The sequence below is a fragment of the Lolium rigidum genome, chromosome 2 (genome assembly GCF_022539505.1).
Source record: "Lolium rigidum isolate FL_2022 chromosome 2, APGP_CSIRO_Lrig_0.1, whole genome shotgun sequence".
NCBI classification, from domain to species: Eukaryota; Viridiplantae; Streptophyta; class Magnoliopsida; order Poales; family Poaceae; genus Lolium; species Lolium rigidum.
In genome coordinates this window covers 71,001,680-71,015,734 of record NC_061509.1, presented here as the reverse complement: position 1 = coordinate 71,015,734, position 14,055 = coordinate 71,001,680, and the positions used below count along the sequence as shown (strand labels likewise).

The 14,055-nt window shown below is 44.7% G+C and overlaps 1 protein-coding gene across 1 annotated transcript; it reads left to right on the top strand.

Moving 5' to 3' along the window:
- The first annotated feature begins 2,686 nt into the window (after nucleotides 1-2,686).
- LOC124689861 lies at nucleotides 2,687-13,969 on the top strand. The gene is made up of 8 exons (XM_047223322.1): nucleotides 2,687-2,983; nucleotides 4,182-4,553; nucleotides 4,622-6,157; nucleotides 6,299-6,416; nucleotides 7,103-7,288; nucleotides 13,251-13,597; nucleotides 13,669-13,879; nucleotides 13,958-13,969. The coding sequence occupies exons 2-8, from the start codon at nucleotides 4,234-4,236 to the stop codon at nucleotides 13,967-13,969; spliced, it is 2,730 nt and encodes a 909-aa protein (XP_047079278.1). The 5' UTR covers nucleotides 2,687-2,983; nucleotides 4,182-4,233.
- The last annotated feature ends 86 nt before the right edge of the window (nucleotides 13,970-14,055 follow it).

The following is a 14,055-nucleotide window of genomic DNA, read 5'->3' as shown; positions in this document are numbered from 1 at the left end:
CGCGATTCGGCGGTCAGCGCGTAGTAGGAGCCCTGATTTAGCCGACTAGAATGAACCCTAGATAGAAGGATCAGGATACGGGGCGGATTGATTGGGCACAAACGGAGCGGCGAAATTGAGGCGAGGAAGAGGAAGAGGATGGGTACCTCGCGGTGGTCGGCGGCGGCGGAGGAGGAACGTCGAGAGGAGGCGGGCCTGCTGCGGTTTCCCTGCCACTTTTTTTAGGGCTTGCGAAAATTGGATTTGTTCGTCGTCTTCGTTGCCGAGGGCGGCCGGTGACGGTGGAGGGCTTTCAGGTTGGTCTGCGAGGGGATAATTTTGCACGGTGGCCCCTAGTGTTTCGACGTTGATGAGTTCTTTTCCTCACTCTCTCATGGCTAGGAGTATGTGTTTTTTCTTTTTTCGCGAAAACGCAAGCGTTTCGATGCATTGATAGATAGAAAGAAGGTTATATGTACATGTTCATAAAAAAGATAAACAACCCACACTACAACTCGATCTAATAAAAGATAAACCCTAATCTAGGGGAGGAGCTGGCGGACACCCCGGGCTCCCGCGCCCGCCCATTGCCGCGCCTCGGTCTTGATGTCGTTGAGCAAGGAAGGCACCGAAGGCTGTGCGTTGTCGAAGATCGCAACATTCCAGTGTTTCCAGATCCACCACGCCGTGAGCATGATTATCGACGAAGTATCTTTGCGCAGCTGGCGAGGGGCGGTCTGCACCACCAGCGACCACGACTCCGCGAAGTCGCCCTCCCAAGAAGGAGGCCCCGAGGTGGATCGGATCCACGAGAGGACCCCGTACCTCCTAGAGAATAGGCATCCGGTGAGTAGATGCGGCATGGTCTCCTCGGACTGGTCACAGAGTGGGCATCTAAACGCATGTGGCAGACCACGACGCGCCAGCCTCTCACCCGTCCAACACCTGTCAAGGCAGGCCATCCAGATAAAGAATCGCACCCTCGGAGGCGTCCAGGATCTCCAATTCAACTCCCAAGATGCTGAGGTGATCGCCCCTGGAAGAGGATCTCATAGCAAGAATGTGTTTTTCTCTAGTCTTATCTTCCACATGGTAGATTGTGGGAGAGTAAAATCCAGTTAAGTATTGCACTACTACCTTCAAATCATGAGCACAACTGGCGTCATTGAATTTTTTCTAATGCATTTTGCTTATTTTTAAGAAATATATCCACATGATAATATTTTCTCTCGTGTGTCTAATGTAGAAAAATTTAAATTGCATTGAAGAGGAACTATCTCCACGACAACTAGCCATGTTTACCCTTAGTCCCTTGCTTTCATAAATGATAGAACGATAACATATAAGTTGTGTAGTCGTTATATTTATCAACTCACGATGAACCGTCTTAGAAAAGTAACAAGAGAGAAAGGTGACAAAGATCTAACCCATCTTAAAATTTAACTTTAACCTTACATCAAATGCTAAGGGTTGGGGATATTGACGATTCTATGTCGGTTCAACTGACCCTGCAACTTTTATAAATTCACCCCTAATGTTTATCATGTCCATTCAAAACTATAGTGCTCTAGTTAAAATGCATATGACCATTTGTTGGCACTACCATTGATTGGAGATATGTGATGGTGGAGATATGCCAAGACGTCGATGCACTACGACACCATTTTTGTTGCATGTTCGCTTATAATGACACTAAAAAGCCACATGATGGTACATAAAATAAAAAATACACGACTCCTGCATTGTAGCCGCCCCTTTCTCTCTTTCTTTTGACTGCCTCGTGGGCGGATGAAAGAAGAGAAGTTACAAAAGAGGACAGTGAAGGCTCGCCAAGTAGACAGCAAGCCCCCACCCTGTCAGTCTTGTGTTGTTGTAGCGTGGTCTACTTCAATAAGGTATTGCCTCGCCGATTTAAAAGGGAATGGGATAAAAAAAAATATTCAATTGTTGTTATTGTATGATTTTAGACATTTACAATCTAAATACATTCATTCTCTATGGTAGCGCCATTTAGAAAAATTTAAGATTGAATCCTCCTAACATATCTCTTGTTACCACTCGAGTTTAATATAATACCATGACGTTTAAAAGGATGCTCAAAAAATATTATTTTTTGAACTATCGCTTGCATGTTCTAGAGTTGAATGGCTTCAACTAGTTTTCTCCTAACAACACAAATAAGGACAATAAAAGAAGAAAACCAACCATAGTCACATAGGCTAGAAATAATAAAATTGCTTTTCAGTCTATTGAAAAAATGCATTTTCCTAGAATAAAACAATTATTTGTTTGGCTCATAAAACAATTATTTTCCTAGAATAAGGACATTTTCTTCAAGTAGAAGTTTGTCTTTTCGAGAAAATAGATGAGTTGTAATAACAAAAGGAGAAAATATCGATATAAATATATATCTACATTCCTAGAATAAAACAATTATTTGTTTGGCTCATAAAAAATTGCACTAAGATATTTTAGTCTGTGAAGAAAATACATTACTGGAAATATTTACTTGGTTGTTACAAAATGAGATCTTCTACTCCATTTTAGCCCATGAGAGCCATGTTGAAGGCCTACAAGGACTCGACTGTAATTACCTAGTCCAATTCCAGCCCACAAAAGCAGGACAAGATTGTAATTCCTTCTTTGCGTGAGGACCTGATATTTTTCCCCAGCCTAGGGTGCAGGTGTGCACGAGCCCACATCGGCCAGTTCCTGCGCCCAAACCCTAGCCGCACGGCCGGATCGTCGGCGTCGTGGTGCCCTCTCGGGGTCTCCGGTAGCTCCACCCGCCGTCTTCCCCGCTCGACTCGACCTCGAATCTCACCTGCCCATTCGGTAACCCTAGTTCGGCGCCGGCGGCCGGCGTAGGCGTGGGGCAGCAGGCTTCAGTGGCGCGTGGGCCGTTGGGGCGAGCTGGAGTTGCGAGACGCGTGACGGCATCAAGCTCAAGCGAGCAGCGGACCAGCGGCAGTGTCGATCAAGCTAAGCTCAGCTCAGCTTCAAGGTTCGATAGCAGGATCGACTACTTGATTTATTCCCATTCTGTATTATTATATCTTTATTATCACCTGGTGGTCTTTTACAGCAATGTGTATTTCTCTGCTGACCATCCACGAACTAGCCTAAGTACAGTACTAGATTTCGATGGAATTTGTGCCTTTAAACGGCTCCTGGGATCATAAGGTCCTGAAATTGCAGCCAATTTTGTTATGGTGGCTCGTGAGCTGCCGAACGCATGGGCCATGGCTGCCCAGGTGCTCCTGTGTTTTGTCTTGCCCTAGTTTTTTTTAACAGATATGCACATGTAGGGATTTCTTTCATAGAAAGTTCATTGCTTCATGTATGTTTGATGGCGCCCGTAAATTTATGTTGCCGCTCATATGTACTATACACTTGTACATAATATATGGCAATGTGCTTTTACTAATACAATGAATTTTTGAACCATTCCTCCCATCCAGGTGGTTACAGTTGTGCAAATTGACGAACCACCAAATACTGGTTATTTATGTGACAACCAAAAGAAAATTGTCAGAAACCAAGGACTAAAAAAATATGTCTCTTTACCAATCATAAGTCTCCGTATAGTAAGGTAGGGGAATTCCAGCAACATGCATGGAAGATATTTATAGATTAGAGCTTACATGTTAAGCCCTTTGAGCATCATTAATTTGATGTTTGCTACCAAGGCCAAATTAATCGAAACTAGCCAGGAATGGTATATCCCAGAATTTGAATTTGTTTGGTGGGATCTTGTGTTAGTAAAGTGATTTATCGTTACATATCAAACAGTTGATAACTGAGTTTTCTATATGAGCCAACTGAACTGTATTATAGTTAATTAGGATAATCTGTCTAAAAATTATTTTCTTATTGTTTTGAATATTTTATACAAAATCAAAGTTTTGGAAACTCCAAATTCTCGATTTTTAATGCCGCGCTAGTATGTTATTCTATATTTAGTTCACACAGCTGTTTCTCTGTATTACTTAGTTAGCTCTTTTGAGAGTTGTCAAAAAAAAAAGTTAGCTCTTTTGATGATGGCCTGCTAGTTTTAGTAACAAGTTTATCAATGTGCAGTATTGCAGCATAATTGTTTCTTCAACTTGAATAAGTGCCCACTGAGCAATTTTTAATAAACTGCCATAAATGGTTTCCATTCTGGGCTAACTTATTAAGCATAAATCTTATGAATCCTGCAGATCTTCTTAGAGGTCTTTGGATTTGCTATATCTTCTTAGGAAGGAGTAAGTCATGGGGAGCAGGCAGATTGTTGCTGTTCTTCAAATAGGTGGAGAATTCACAACTGAGGATGATGGTCGTATGACCTATTCTGGTGGAGAAGCGCATGCGATGCATGTGAAAAGTGGTTGGACTTTTAAAGCGTTTAAACATGAGATATCTTCAACACTCAATAATCTCAAACTTGATACCTATGTGTTCAAATACTTCCTTCCAAGAAATAATAAGACTTTGATTTCGATTTCCAATGACAAAGACCTTAAGCGCATGGTGGAATTCCATGCGGAGTCGGAGACAACATACATCTACGTCATTAAGAAGGTTGACAACAGGTAGCTTTCTTACTGATATAAACATCCTTGTAAGTGTATTCTAGAAATGACATGATATATATTTGCAGGGTAATAATGAGCCCTGTAGAAGACTCCAGCACCCCTGCTGATTCTGCTATAACAGGTACTACTCCAGATGGATCTAAGCGACAAAAGATCTGCGCAAGTTGGGAGAATGCGATCACTGGAGTTGGCCAAGTGTTTGAAGGTCCAAAGGAATTCCGTGATGCATTACACAAGTATGCCATTGCACATAGGTTTCACTACAGATTTATCAAGAATGACTCTTCTCGTGTCACCGTGGAATGTACTGATGATGTATGTCCCTGGCGCATGCATGCCTCCAAATCTCCTGCAAAGAAGGAGTTCATGATAAAGAAGGTGGTTGGGAGTCATACATGTGAGTCCGAGACTGTCAAAAGTCATCGTCTAGCTTCTCAAAAATGGGTTGCTAGTGTTATTAAGGACAAATTACGTGACAGTCCAAACTACAGACCAAGAGATATTGCAAATGATCTCCAGCGTGAATACGGACTAAGCCTGAACTACTCTCAAGCTTGGCGAGGCAAATTAATAGCTCGAAAAGAACTTTACAGCCCACATGAAGAGGCATGCAATCAGTTACCTTGGTTTCGTGATAGAATTTTAGTAACAAACCCTGGGAGTGTGGCAACAGTAGTGGCATTGGAAGATTCAAAGTTCCGCTTCTTTGTTGCATTCCATGCCTCCCTTCATGGTTTTGAGCATGGTTGCAGGCCTCTTCTCTTTCTCGACGTGGTATCTGTGAAACCAAATAAGCATTGGAAACTACTGGCTGCTACTTCTGTTGATGGTGAAGGTGATGCGTTCCCCGTTGCGTTGGCTGTAGTGGATGATGAGAGTCAGGAAAACTGGCATTGGTTTCTTGAACAGCTGAAGGCATCATTGCCTATGCCTGGAGAATTAACATTCATATCAACTGGAAAAAGTGGTCTGTGGAATGATGTTTCTCTAATATTTCCCGACAGTTATCATGGATACAATGTCAACTTTTTTATTGAAGAATTCAAAACACAACTGGATGGCAGTTGGAGTGAAGATGTAAAAGATATAATGGTCGAGCATCTTAAGAAAGCCATATATTCATGCACAGTTGATGAATTCAATCATTATATTGAACTCATCAAAGCTGAATCTGATAAGCTCGCTGAATGGCTTATGGAAGCTAAACCTGACCGGTGGTCAGATGCCTTCTTCAAAGGGTCGCGTCTTGGCCAATACACATGCAGCATTTCTGAGACAATTTCTGACTGGATCCCCAACAGATATGAGCTCCCGGTAGTGCAGTTGCTTGATACAATCAGATGTAACCTGATGGAGACGATCTATATACGCAGGGAATCTTCCAATACATGGTCAGAAGTATTAACGCCATCAGCCAATCAGAAAATGCAGGAAGAGGTGAGCAAAGCTCTCTCACTCGGTGTTGTTTGCTCAGCTGAAGATGGAAACAGTAATGTGTTTGAAGTGTGTGATGGCTCGGTCTATGTTGTCAACATCGATACATGGGAGTGCAACTGTGGAAAGTGGCGTGCGTCGGGATTCCTTGCCCACATGCGCTTGCCGTATTTGAGCAAACAGAACAGAATCCGCTTGACTACTGTGCCAAGTATTTCACAACAGAGTGCTACCGCATGACTTACGCCGTGTCGATCAACCCGATACCTGATGTTATCGTACCTTCTGCATCAGCTGACCTATCACAGAGTGCGGGGTTGCAACCATGTCCCATTCTCACCCGTCGCCAAGTCGGCCGACCCAAGGAAAAGCCAGCTGACCCTCGTATTACAATCAAAAGGGCAGTGCGCTGCAGCAGGTGCAAGGGTTATGGGCACAACAAAGCAACTTGCAAAGTCCCTCTCACAGTTACTGCTGCGGTCAGTTCTCAGGTGTAAATCATGTTGATAGTTGCCTTTTATGGCCCTTTATTTATGAACTCTAGTGGAACCTTTATGTGAAAACTTTTTTCGGATGCGGAGTGTTACCTTGTTTGTTTGATCATAGCCTGAATTGTGTTGTACTACTGCGTCATTAGGTTACATTGTTGAACGCCTTGATGATATGATTTCCAGTAGGCACTAAGCAGGATGGGGAGAAAGCTTTTGAAGGTTGAGAACTGATGCACATTGTTATCCATTTCTGGTCGTCCCCAAGCCCTGATTTCATGATTGTTGTTTGCTGTTTTACGTTCCCTTTTCATGACCTTGTGCAAATCATTTTCTTTGGGGGGGGGGGGGGGTGAAATATCTCATATATTGAAATCAGACAATGCAATGTTCCGATTACAAATACACATTGACCTCCACAGACCGGGCAGCTAGCTTAGCTAGGCCGTGAGCGTCTCGATTCAGATTTCTCCCAATCTGCACTATTTCACAACCAGAGAATAGAGATCTAGTGTAGCTAATGTCCCTGTACACAGACCAAATACTGGAAGTGATAGATTCCGGTGAGTTTGTAGACTTGACTGCAGTAGTAGTACAGTCAGACTCCACCCTGGTCACTTTCAGATCATGATCCAGACCCAGCTTCAGGCCTGCGAGGATGGCTCGAGCTTCTGCTTCTTCAGCACTGGTGCAGTCGATGATGGGCAAGCTGGCAGCCGCAACTGGGTATCCCAGGCAATCGGGGGCAACCACGCCGACAGCTGCAGCGCCGGTGGATGGGCTGAAGGCTGCGTCAATGTTGATTTTGATGTCTCCTTCCTTCAATTTTTGCCTCTCTTGTCTGCCATTGGTCTGTAGCCTGCTTTGAAATGCACAACAATCGTTGTCAGAAATACATAGATTTTTTTACCTTCCGAATCATTCACTTCTGAGTCTGGCTCATGTAGACAATTTGCATAGTTTAGGAGGAACGACGTTGAGTTGCTGATGGTCTCCTTCCCCTTTTCATGGATGATGTCACATCTAAAGATGCCAGGACCTCCATAGAAGTAGGACAGGAGCACGTTAATTGGCGCTGCAGTTTGCCAACAGCAGTAGGAGCCAGTCTTGTCCAGTTTTCCTGAAGCAGTGAGAAATTCTCTCAAGCGACAGTAGCATGGAAGCTACCATCTGTATCATATATATGTGAGAGGTGATGGACGATTGAGTAACGCCAATCGAAACTATCAACTATTACACTTTTTGTGTTCATCATCCATTACCCTTGTACCTATGCTTCTCGTTCTTCGTTAATTTACCCATGGCAGCGAGCTGCGAATCCACAAGCTCTAGGGGCTGTCAGGATGACCTGGAGCAGTCCATAGCTCCAGAACCTCCAACGGGGTTCCTCACGAGGAACCAGGGCTTCGGATATCAAAAAAAGCGCTAGTCGTATTGTCTTGCGTATCGCGCTTCCCGCCAGCCTCCTTTGCCGTGAGTTGCAGCGTACTGCCCCTGGCCAGCCTCCTTCGGCATCGAGGCAACATATTTTTGATCTTGGCTGTAAATCCTTAGTTCTAGCATCTAGGTGGAAACTTCCGGGTCAAACACACTTTTGGCGACTTCGCTGGGGAAGAAGCATTGGACGGTCTCCTGCCCGTTCTTGCTATGAGGAAAAATGTCATCAAGAAGGCTTTTATCTACAAAGGTAATATGGATCATGGATTCTCTTACCTAGATGCAAATAGCCCTTCGTTGGTACGGTCGGGCAGACTATATCAGCTAGCTCTAGTTATCTTCCATATAGCTATGAGCATAAGCAGGTGGAGGACCTCCTTACTATCCACACACGATGGAGCGACTCGAATTGCCACTCATTGGCTACCCTAGATTATAGGCTGGTGAATAACATGATGAGTTCGACTGTTATCGTTGAATCTCGCAATGGATACAACACGCTCGATGTTATGCTACTATGAGTTTCGTGCCAAAGATGATGAGCATCAAGAACAAGAAGACATAGCCGAACAAAATCCGGCTAAAGATGAGCATCAACCTCAGGATTGTCTAGCCGAAAAGGATCTGGGTGAAGGCAGTCATCTGGGCAATGAGGTGCGAGATCCAGAGGAAGGCGGAGTGTTGGAGAGTTATTCCAGGTCGGGACCAATATTTGTTCCAGTTGAGAAATCAGTTAATCTTCCCGACGTTTTTTCAATGTCTAGCAGTTAAGTTACTCTTCTTTCGATTTGCTCCAAATTATATTGTTAATACATGTATGAGCAAGATATTCATAAACTTTGGCATACCAATAAAGATGAGTAATTAATTTGTTAGCAACAAGATTGTTACTAAATGTATTGGCTAGCGCATTACAACATCTATCTAGGCCGATAGAGACAATTTTGTGCAACCAAAGCTTCTCCTGCTAAGCTTCATGGTTACGTGGGTAGCTTTGTTTTGTATCATACTTGGCTAACATTTGGTCTCATGTGAGACATATATTTTGTAATCATGTTGGTTGCAGAAACATAAGGCCAACTATGAAGTTCTCCGAGATAGCCGATTTGAGAGCATCGGAAAAGCAGGACGTGAAGCGGTGCATATCCGAGCTAGATGACCTTAAGCCGGAACCACTCGGTTGCTTAATTCCAAAGTCGGAACCTCAATATCGGTTGTGGGATGAAATGGTGTACCTTTAGTCCAACCATGAGTGATCACCTTGTCGGAGCATCATCAAATAATCCCATATCCGTTGATCACCATGATCCATCAAAACCAGAGCAAATGAACTGCAACGTGTTTTGTCAAACCAAACAATTGGATAAAAAGGACGATTGAAGTTGGTTGACACAGAAGAAAACAGCCATCTGACTAGGTTTAGTCTTGATGGCGACCAAGTGTCGATTCAGCTACATCAAGTCGGATCACCCCAAGGCGGAAATATACACACTGGAGATGGTGGTGGCGAGTCATCGAGCATGGAAAATATTCACATCAATGATAATATGGAAGACATAAATTCCATAAAGGCTACACCAAAGTCGTCTGATGCTGCAGGGGAGGCGAAAATCCAAAGACCGATGCATGCAAGACCAACAAAGAAAACAGTCGTGATAAGCACCAGGGCAAGAGGTCGAAAATTACTTTCAAGCAGCTCTTTTGGAAATATCAGAAGATAGGTTATGAGAAGAATGTGTATCGGCCGATGATGACCCACAAGGCCACAAGTATAGGGGGTGTATCATAGTACTTTCGATAAATAAGAGTATCGAACCCAACGAGGAGCAGAAGGTGTTGATGAGCAGTTTTGATCGAGGATTCACTGTAAACACTAGCAAATTAAACATGTTTGTAGGGGTATTTGGTATTGCAGATAAATAAAGTACGAGTAAATAAAATGCAGTAATAATAATTGCAGCGAGTGGCCCAATCTTTTTTATAGCAAAGGACAAGCCGTTTGTTTTACTTATGATGACCAAACGTTCCCGAGGACACACGGGAATTTCGTCAAGTGCTTTGGATTCACATAGCTAAATAATCTTCAATGGTTTGGTAAGTGTTGTGTGGGTGAACCTATGCTAATGCACTACCCCAACTTGGACTAATGCATACTTGTGATTATACCTCTTGCAAGCATCCGAATCTACAAGAAAATAATTAAGATAAATCTAACCACAGCCTTAAACTTTGAGATCCTACACTCCCTCGTGCACCGGTTTCCTAACGGGAGTTTGGGTTTCTGTTGCTCCCGCAACCCCGCAATTAGTAGCCAAATACACGCATTTCCCTAGGCCCATAAAGGTGAAGTATCATGTACTCGACGTTCACATGATACCACTAGAAGAATAACACCACAACTTAAATATCAAATCATTGCATATTAGTCAACATAGTTCCACTACTAACAGCATGACTTCTCCCATTGATAAGGAATTAACTTATCAATGCCTACAAGTTGTAGACTAGGATTTAGTTGGAAGTAGAGAGCAAGTAGATCTCGAAGGTTTCAGCCGGAAAAGTACTCGACTGCTATGAAAACTAGGGTTGTCTGAAAACAATGAATCGATCCTTTCTTTGTCCCTCGACTCCCCTTTATATAGGCGGCGGAGCCGAGGGTTTCGTGATGTACAAGTTTACAGAGTCCGGGAGGGTTTCTGAACCGTCCCGTAATAGTTACAAGTCGATATTCCTAATACAATTATATCTTTCCAAACTATCTCTTAATTGGGCTTCCGAGCTTAAAAATTCGGGTCGTGGGCCTCCAGTAAACTCCGGGTACCTTTTTCGGCAGGCCCATTGGGGATGCCTATGTCAATAGCCTCCGAGATTTTGCTTGAATCGCAGAATCACGGAAAATCTCCATCTTTACAATTAGCACATGATTTCTTCGACTCGACAAATAACCTTTACAAACTTATTATATATTGTACAGGGATAATGGTAATTGGGGCTGGTTCATCTGACGGATCAGGTACCAGTTAACTGCTCTTGTGGAAATCCGCAAAAACCTACTTCAAAATCACGTCCCTGGACATGATCTCAGGATACTGGCGTAATTCGACATGTGCCGCTTAAGGTCTTACCAGATGCCGAATTCCAGTCATGTTTTATCGGGCACCTAACGCGTCCGTTAGGATTTTTCTTCGTATCTGTTGATACGGAAAAAGTAGCAAAGCGCCGTCAGAGGCGCTGCCACGCCGCACAGGATGGATCCCGGGGACTTACATTCGCAGAGTTTTGCGGCATTCAGAGATTATTTCGCGACTGAGGCGCTCTGAGAATATATTGTCGAGTGCTTTTTTCCGGTTGCTGGAATAGCACATTTACTCGAGTCAACGGGTGACTTATATTGTTTTTAATTTATCCTCCCGATGGGAGTATATGAAGAGTTATTTTGATAACTCGAAATATGCTCATCGGGACTTATTAAATTTCATCGGGCACGCGAACAGCGTTCCCGATGGGAGTAGCCCCCGAGGCTACAGCCAAGTGCTTGTACTTGGTTGTAGGCTCACCTTTTTAGCATCCTTGCCGCTATATTGTCATTTTTTATGTTCATCTTTATATCTATCGGGTGCGCGAACAGCGCTCCCGATGGGAGTAGCCCCCGAGGCTACAGTCGAGTATTTATACTTGGCTGTAGGCTCCAATTTATCTCTGTCGCAATATTTTTGAAACATCCCCTTCTGAATCATCTCCATCAAACTTCCCGAAACTTCTTTACAAAGTAGCCCCCGAACATTTGAACAAAAACTTGTATTTGATCAAAGGCTCTCGAGATTATCAGTATTCCCTCACTGTCGCTAATTTTCATAACACCACAGCCGAGATTTTTCCACTGGTAGGTGATATCAGTGTTGACGATAGCCACGACCACTGTATCGGGAACACGCGAGTTCTGTCCCTTCACTGACCTGCGGGCCCAAAATCTGCGCCATTTTGACACGTTACGTAAGTGGGGGACACACGTCCTCCGCTTTTCCTGGCACGCGCGCTGTAGCGCCTGTCTAGTTCCATCTCGGTGAAAATACTGTTTTACCCCTTGAGCCACGTGTAAATCATCAAGTCCATTCGTATATCATCCAATGGTGCGACGCTTGGACTGAGCCCGCTATAAATAGTCATCGCCTTCCTCCGTCAATCCCCTTCGCTGCGTCGCGCTCAAATCCTCTCTGCAAAAATCTCCCCGCAACCACAAAAACTGCAGCGCTCACGCACTGCCGTACTTCCTCCACGCCATTGTTGGTGCCACCGCGGCCAAGACTCACGAGGCCCAGCACTCCCGAAGCAACGATGGCGGCGCAAGATCTAGGAACTACAGAGTGGGAGAGATCCAAGATCTCTGCGCAGCACATCAACCTGCTGAAGAAACTTGGTCTGAGCAAGAAGAAGGATGCGCTGCGCTTCCCCAGCGAAGAGAGCTACCCGACGCCTCCCATTGGATATCGGGTTAGCTTTGTTGACCACCTCATCCGAGGCCTCTCTGCCCCCATCCATGAGTTTCTTCGAGGATTGCTTTTTGTGTGTGGGCTACAGCTTCATCAGCTTACGCCCAATTCCATCCTACATGTTTCTATTTTCATCACTCTTTGCGAATGCTTCCTTGGAGTCCATCCCAATTGGGCTCTATGGAAGCGCATCTTCTTCGTCCGCCGTAATGGCTCCCACAACATTGCCTACAACATAGGCGGTGTTGTTATTTGTGTCCGCCCTGATGTCGAGTATTTTTCACGTCAAATTCCCCGACTCCGTCCAAGGGTGGCGCAAAAGATGGTTGTACGTCCGCGAGGAGTGCCCCGACTCGCTGGAATACAACATCGCCCCTTTTAACGGTGGCGAAAAAAATCCTCCGCCGCCGATCCTGGGATACAGAAGCTACCGACGAAGAAAAATCGGCGACAGAGGCGCTGATGAAACGCATCCATGAGCTCCAAAATACCCGTGGCCAAGAGCTGTCGGGTATCCAGATAACAGCGTACTTCCTTAGGATTAGGGTGCAGCCTCTGCAGGCTCGCAAAAACCCTCTTTGGATGTATGCTGGCGACAAAGACGTGGATCGCGTGTCGAAGGATCTACCGGACAAGGACTTGGAAAAACTTGTCCGAAAGATCTCCTCGCTGAGCAAGAAAGACGCCATCCCCACATCTTGTCGCGTGGCGCCGTATAGCGGAACCAACGCCCTTCCCTAGGTAATCTATCTTTTATCGACTGCTTGTCTGTTGTTTAATTCTTCGACTGGTATTTTGTTGTTCATTGTCATAATTTCTTGTCAATATATTCTTGTCTTGTTCAGAACCATCAAACTACATCATCTCTAGCTCCCCTTCCCGAAGGTGGAGATGTCGAAGAACGAGCAGTCGTATCTGACAACGCCCAGGTCCCTTCTCGTCCTGAGAGCGAAGCCGCGGTTTCTCGCAAATCCGCGGCTTCCTCTGAAAAAGAAGCTGAATTCGAGGCTTCGGAGTCGACCCAGTCTATCCCTTCCGCTGTTTCGCCGAGGAACAAACGGAAAAGGGGTGACGCGGAAGGCTCTGGCACCTCCAAGCTGAGCAGTTCTCCTGTCGAGGAAACTGCTCCAGAAGGGACTGCTCCTGAAGAGACGAAGCCCTTCAACGCCTATGACGCTGCCCTTATTAGCTCGTAAGTTACCATGTCGCCTTGTTTTCCTTATTCATTGTGTGTCAAATAATCTCATTCTATTTTTTGCCCAGTGGCGACGTGACTGCTCCAATGAGCACGTCTCATACTTTGGCTCTGTCGGATACACACCGCACGACGGAGGAGACCTCGACTCCTCATCCAGATATTCAGAGGTCAACTCCTGCCGCCAGCCCCCGAGCCTCCTCGCCAAAGAGGGCGAGGATTGAACTAGGCGGAGAATTCAACATAGCCGGAGGTTCATCGACTCCGCCCTTGGATGATGTAAGTCTGCTACTATTTTGTGATTCTATCTGCCGAGTTTTTCACTGTTCTGAACCTTTCTCTCCTTCTTTTCTGCAGCCTCTGATGTAGCCCTTCATTAACCTTGGTGATACGTCTCAAACGTTTCTATAATTTCTTATGTTCCATGCTACTTTTATGACAATACTTGAATGTTT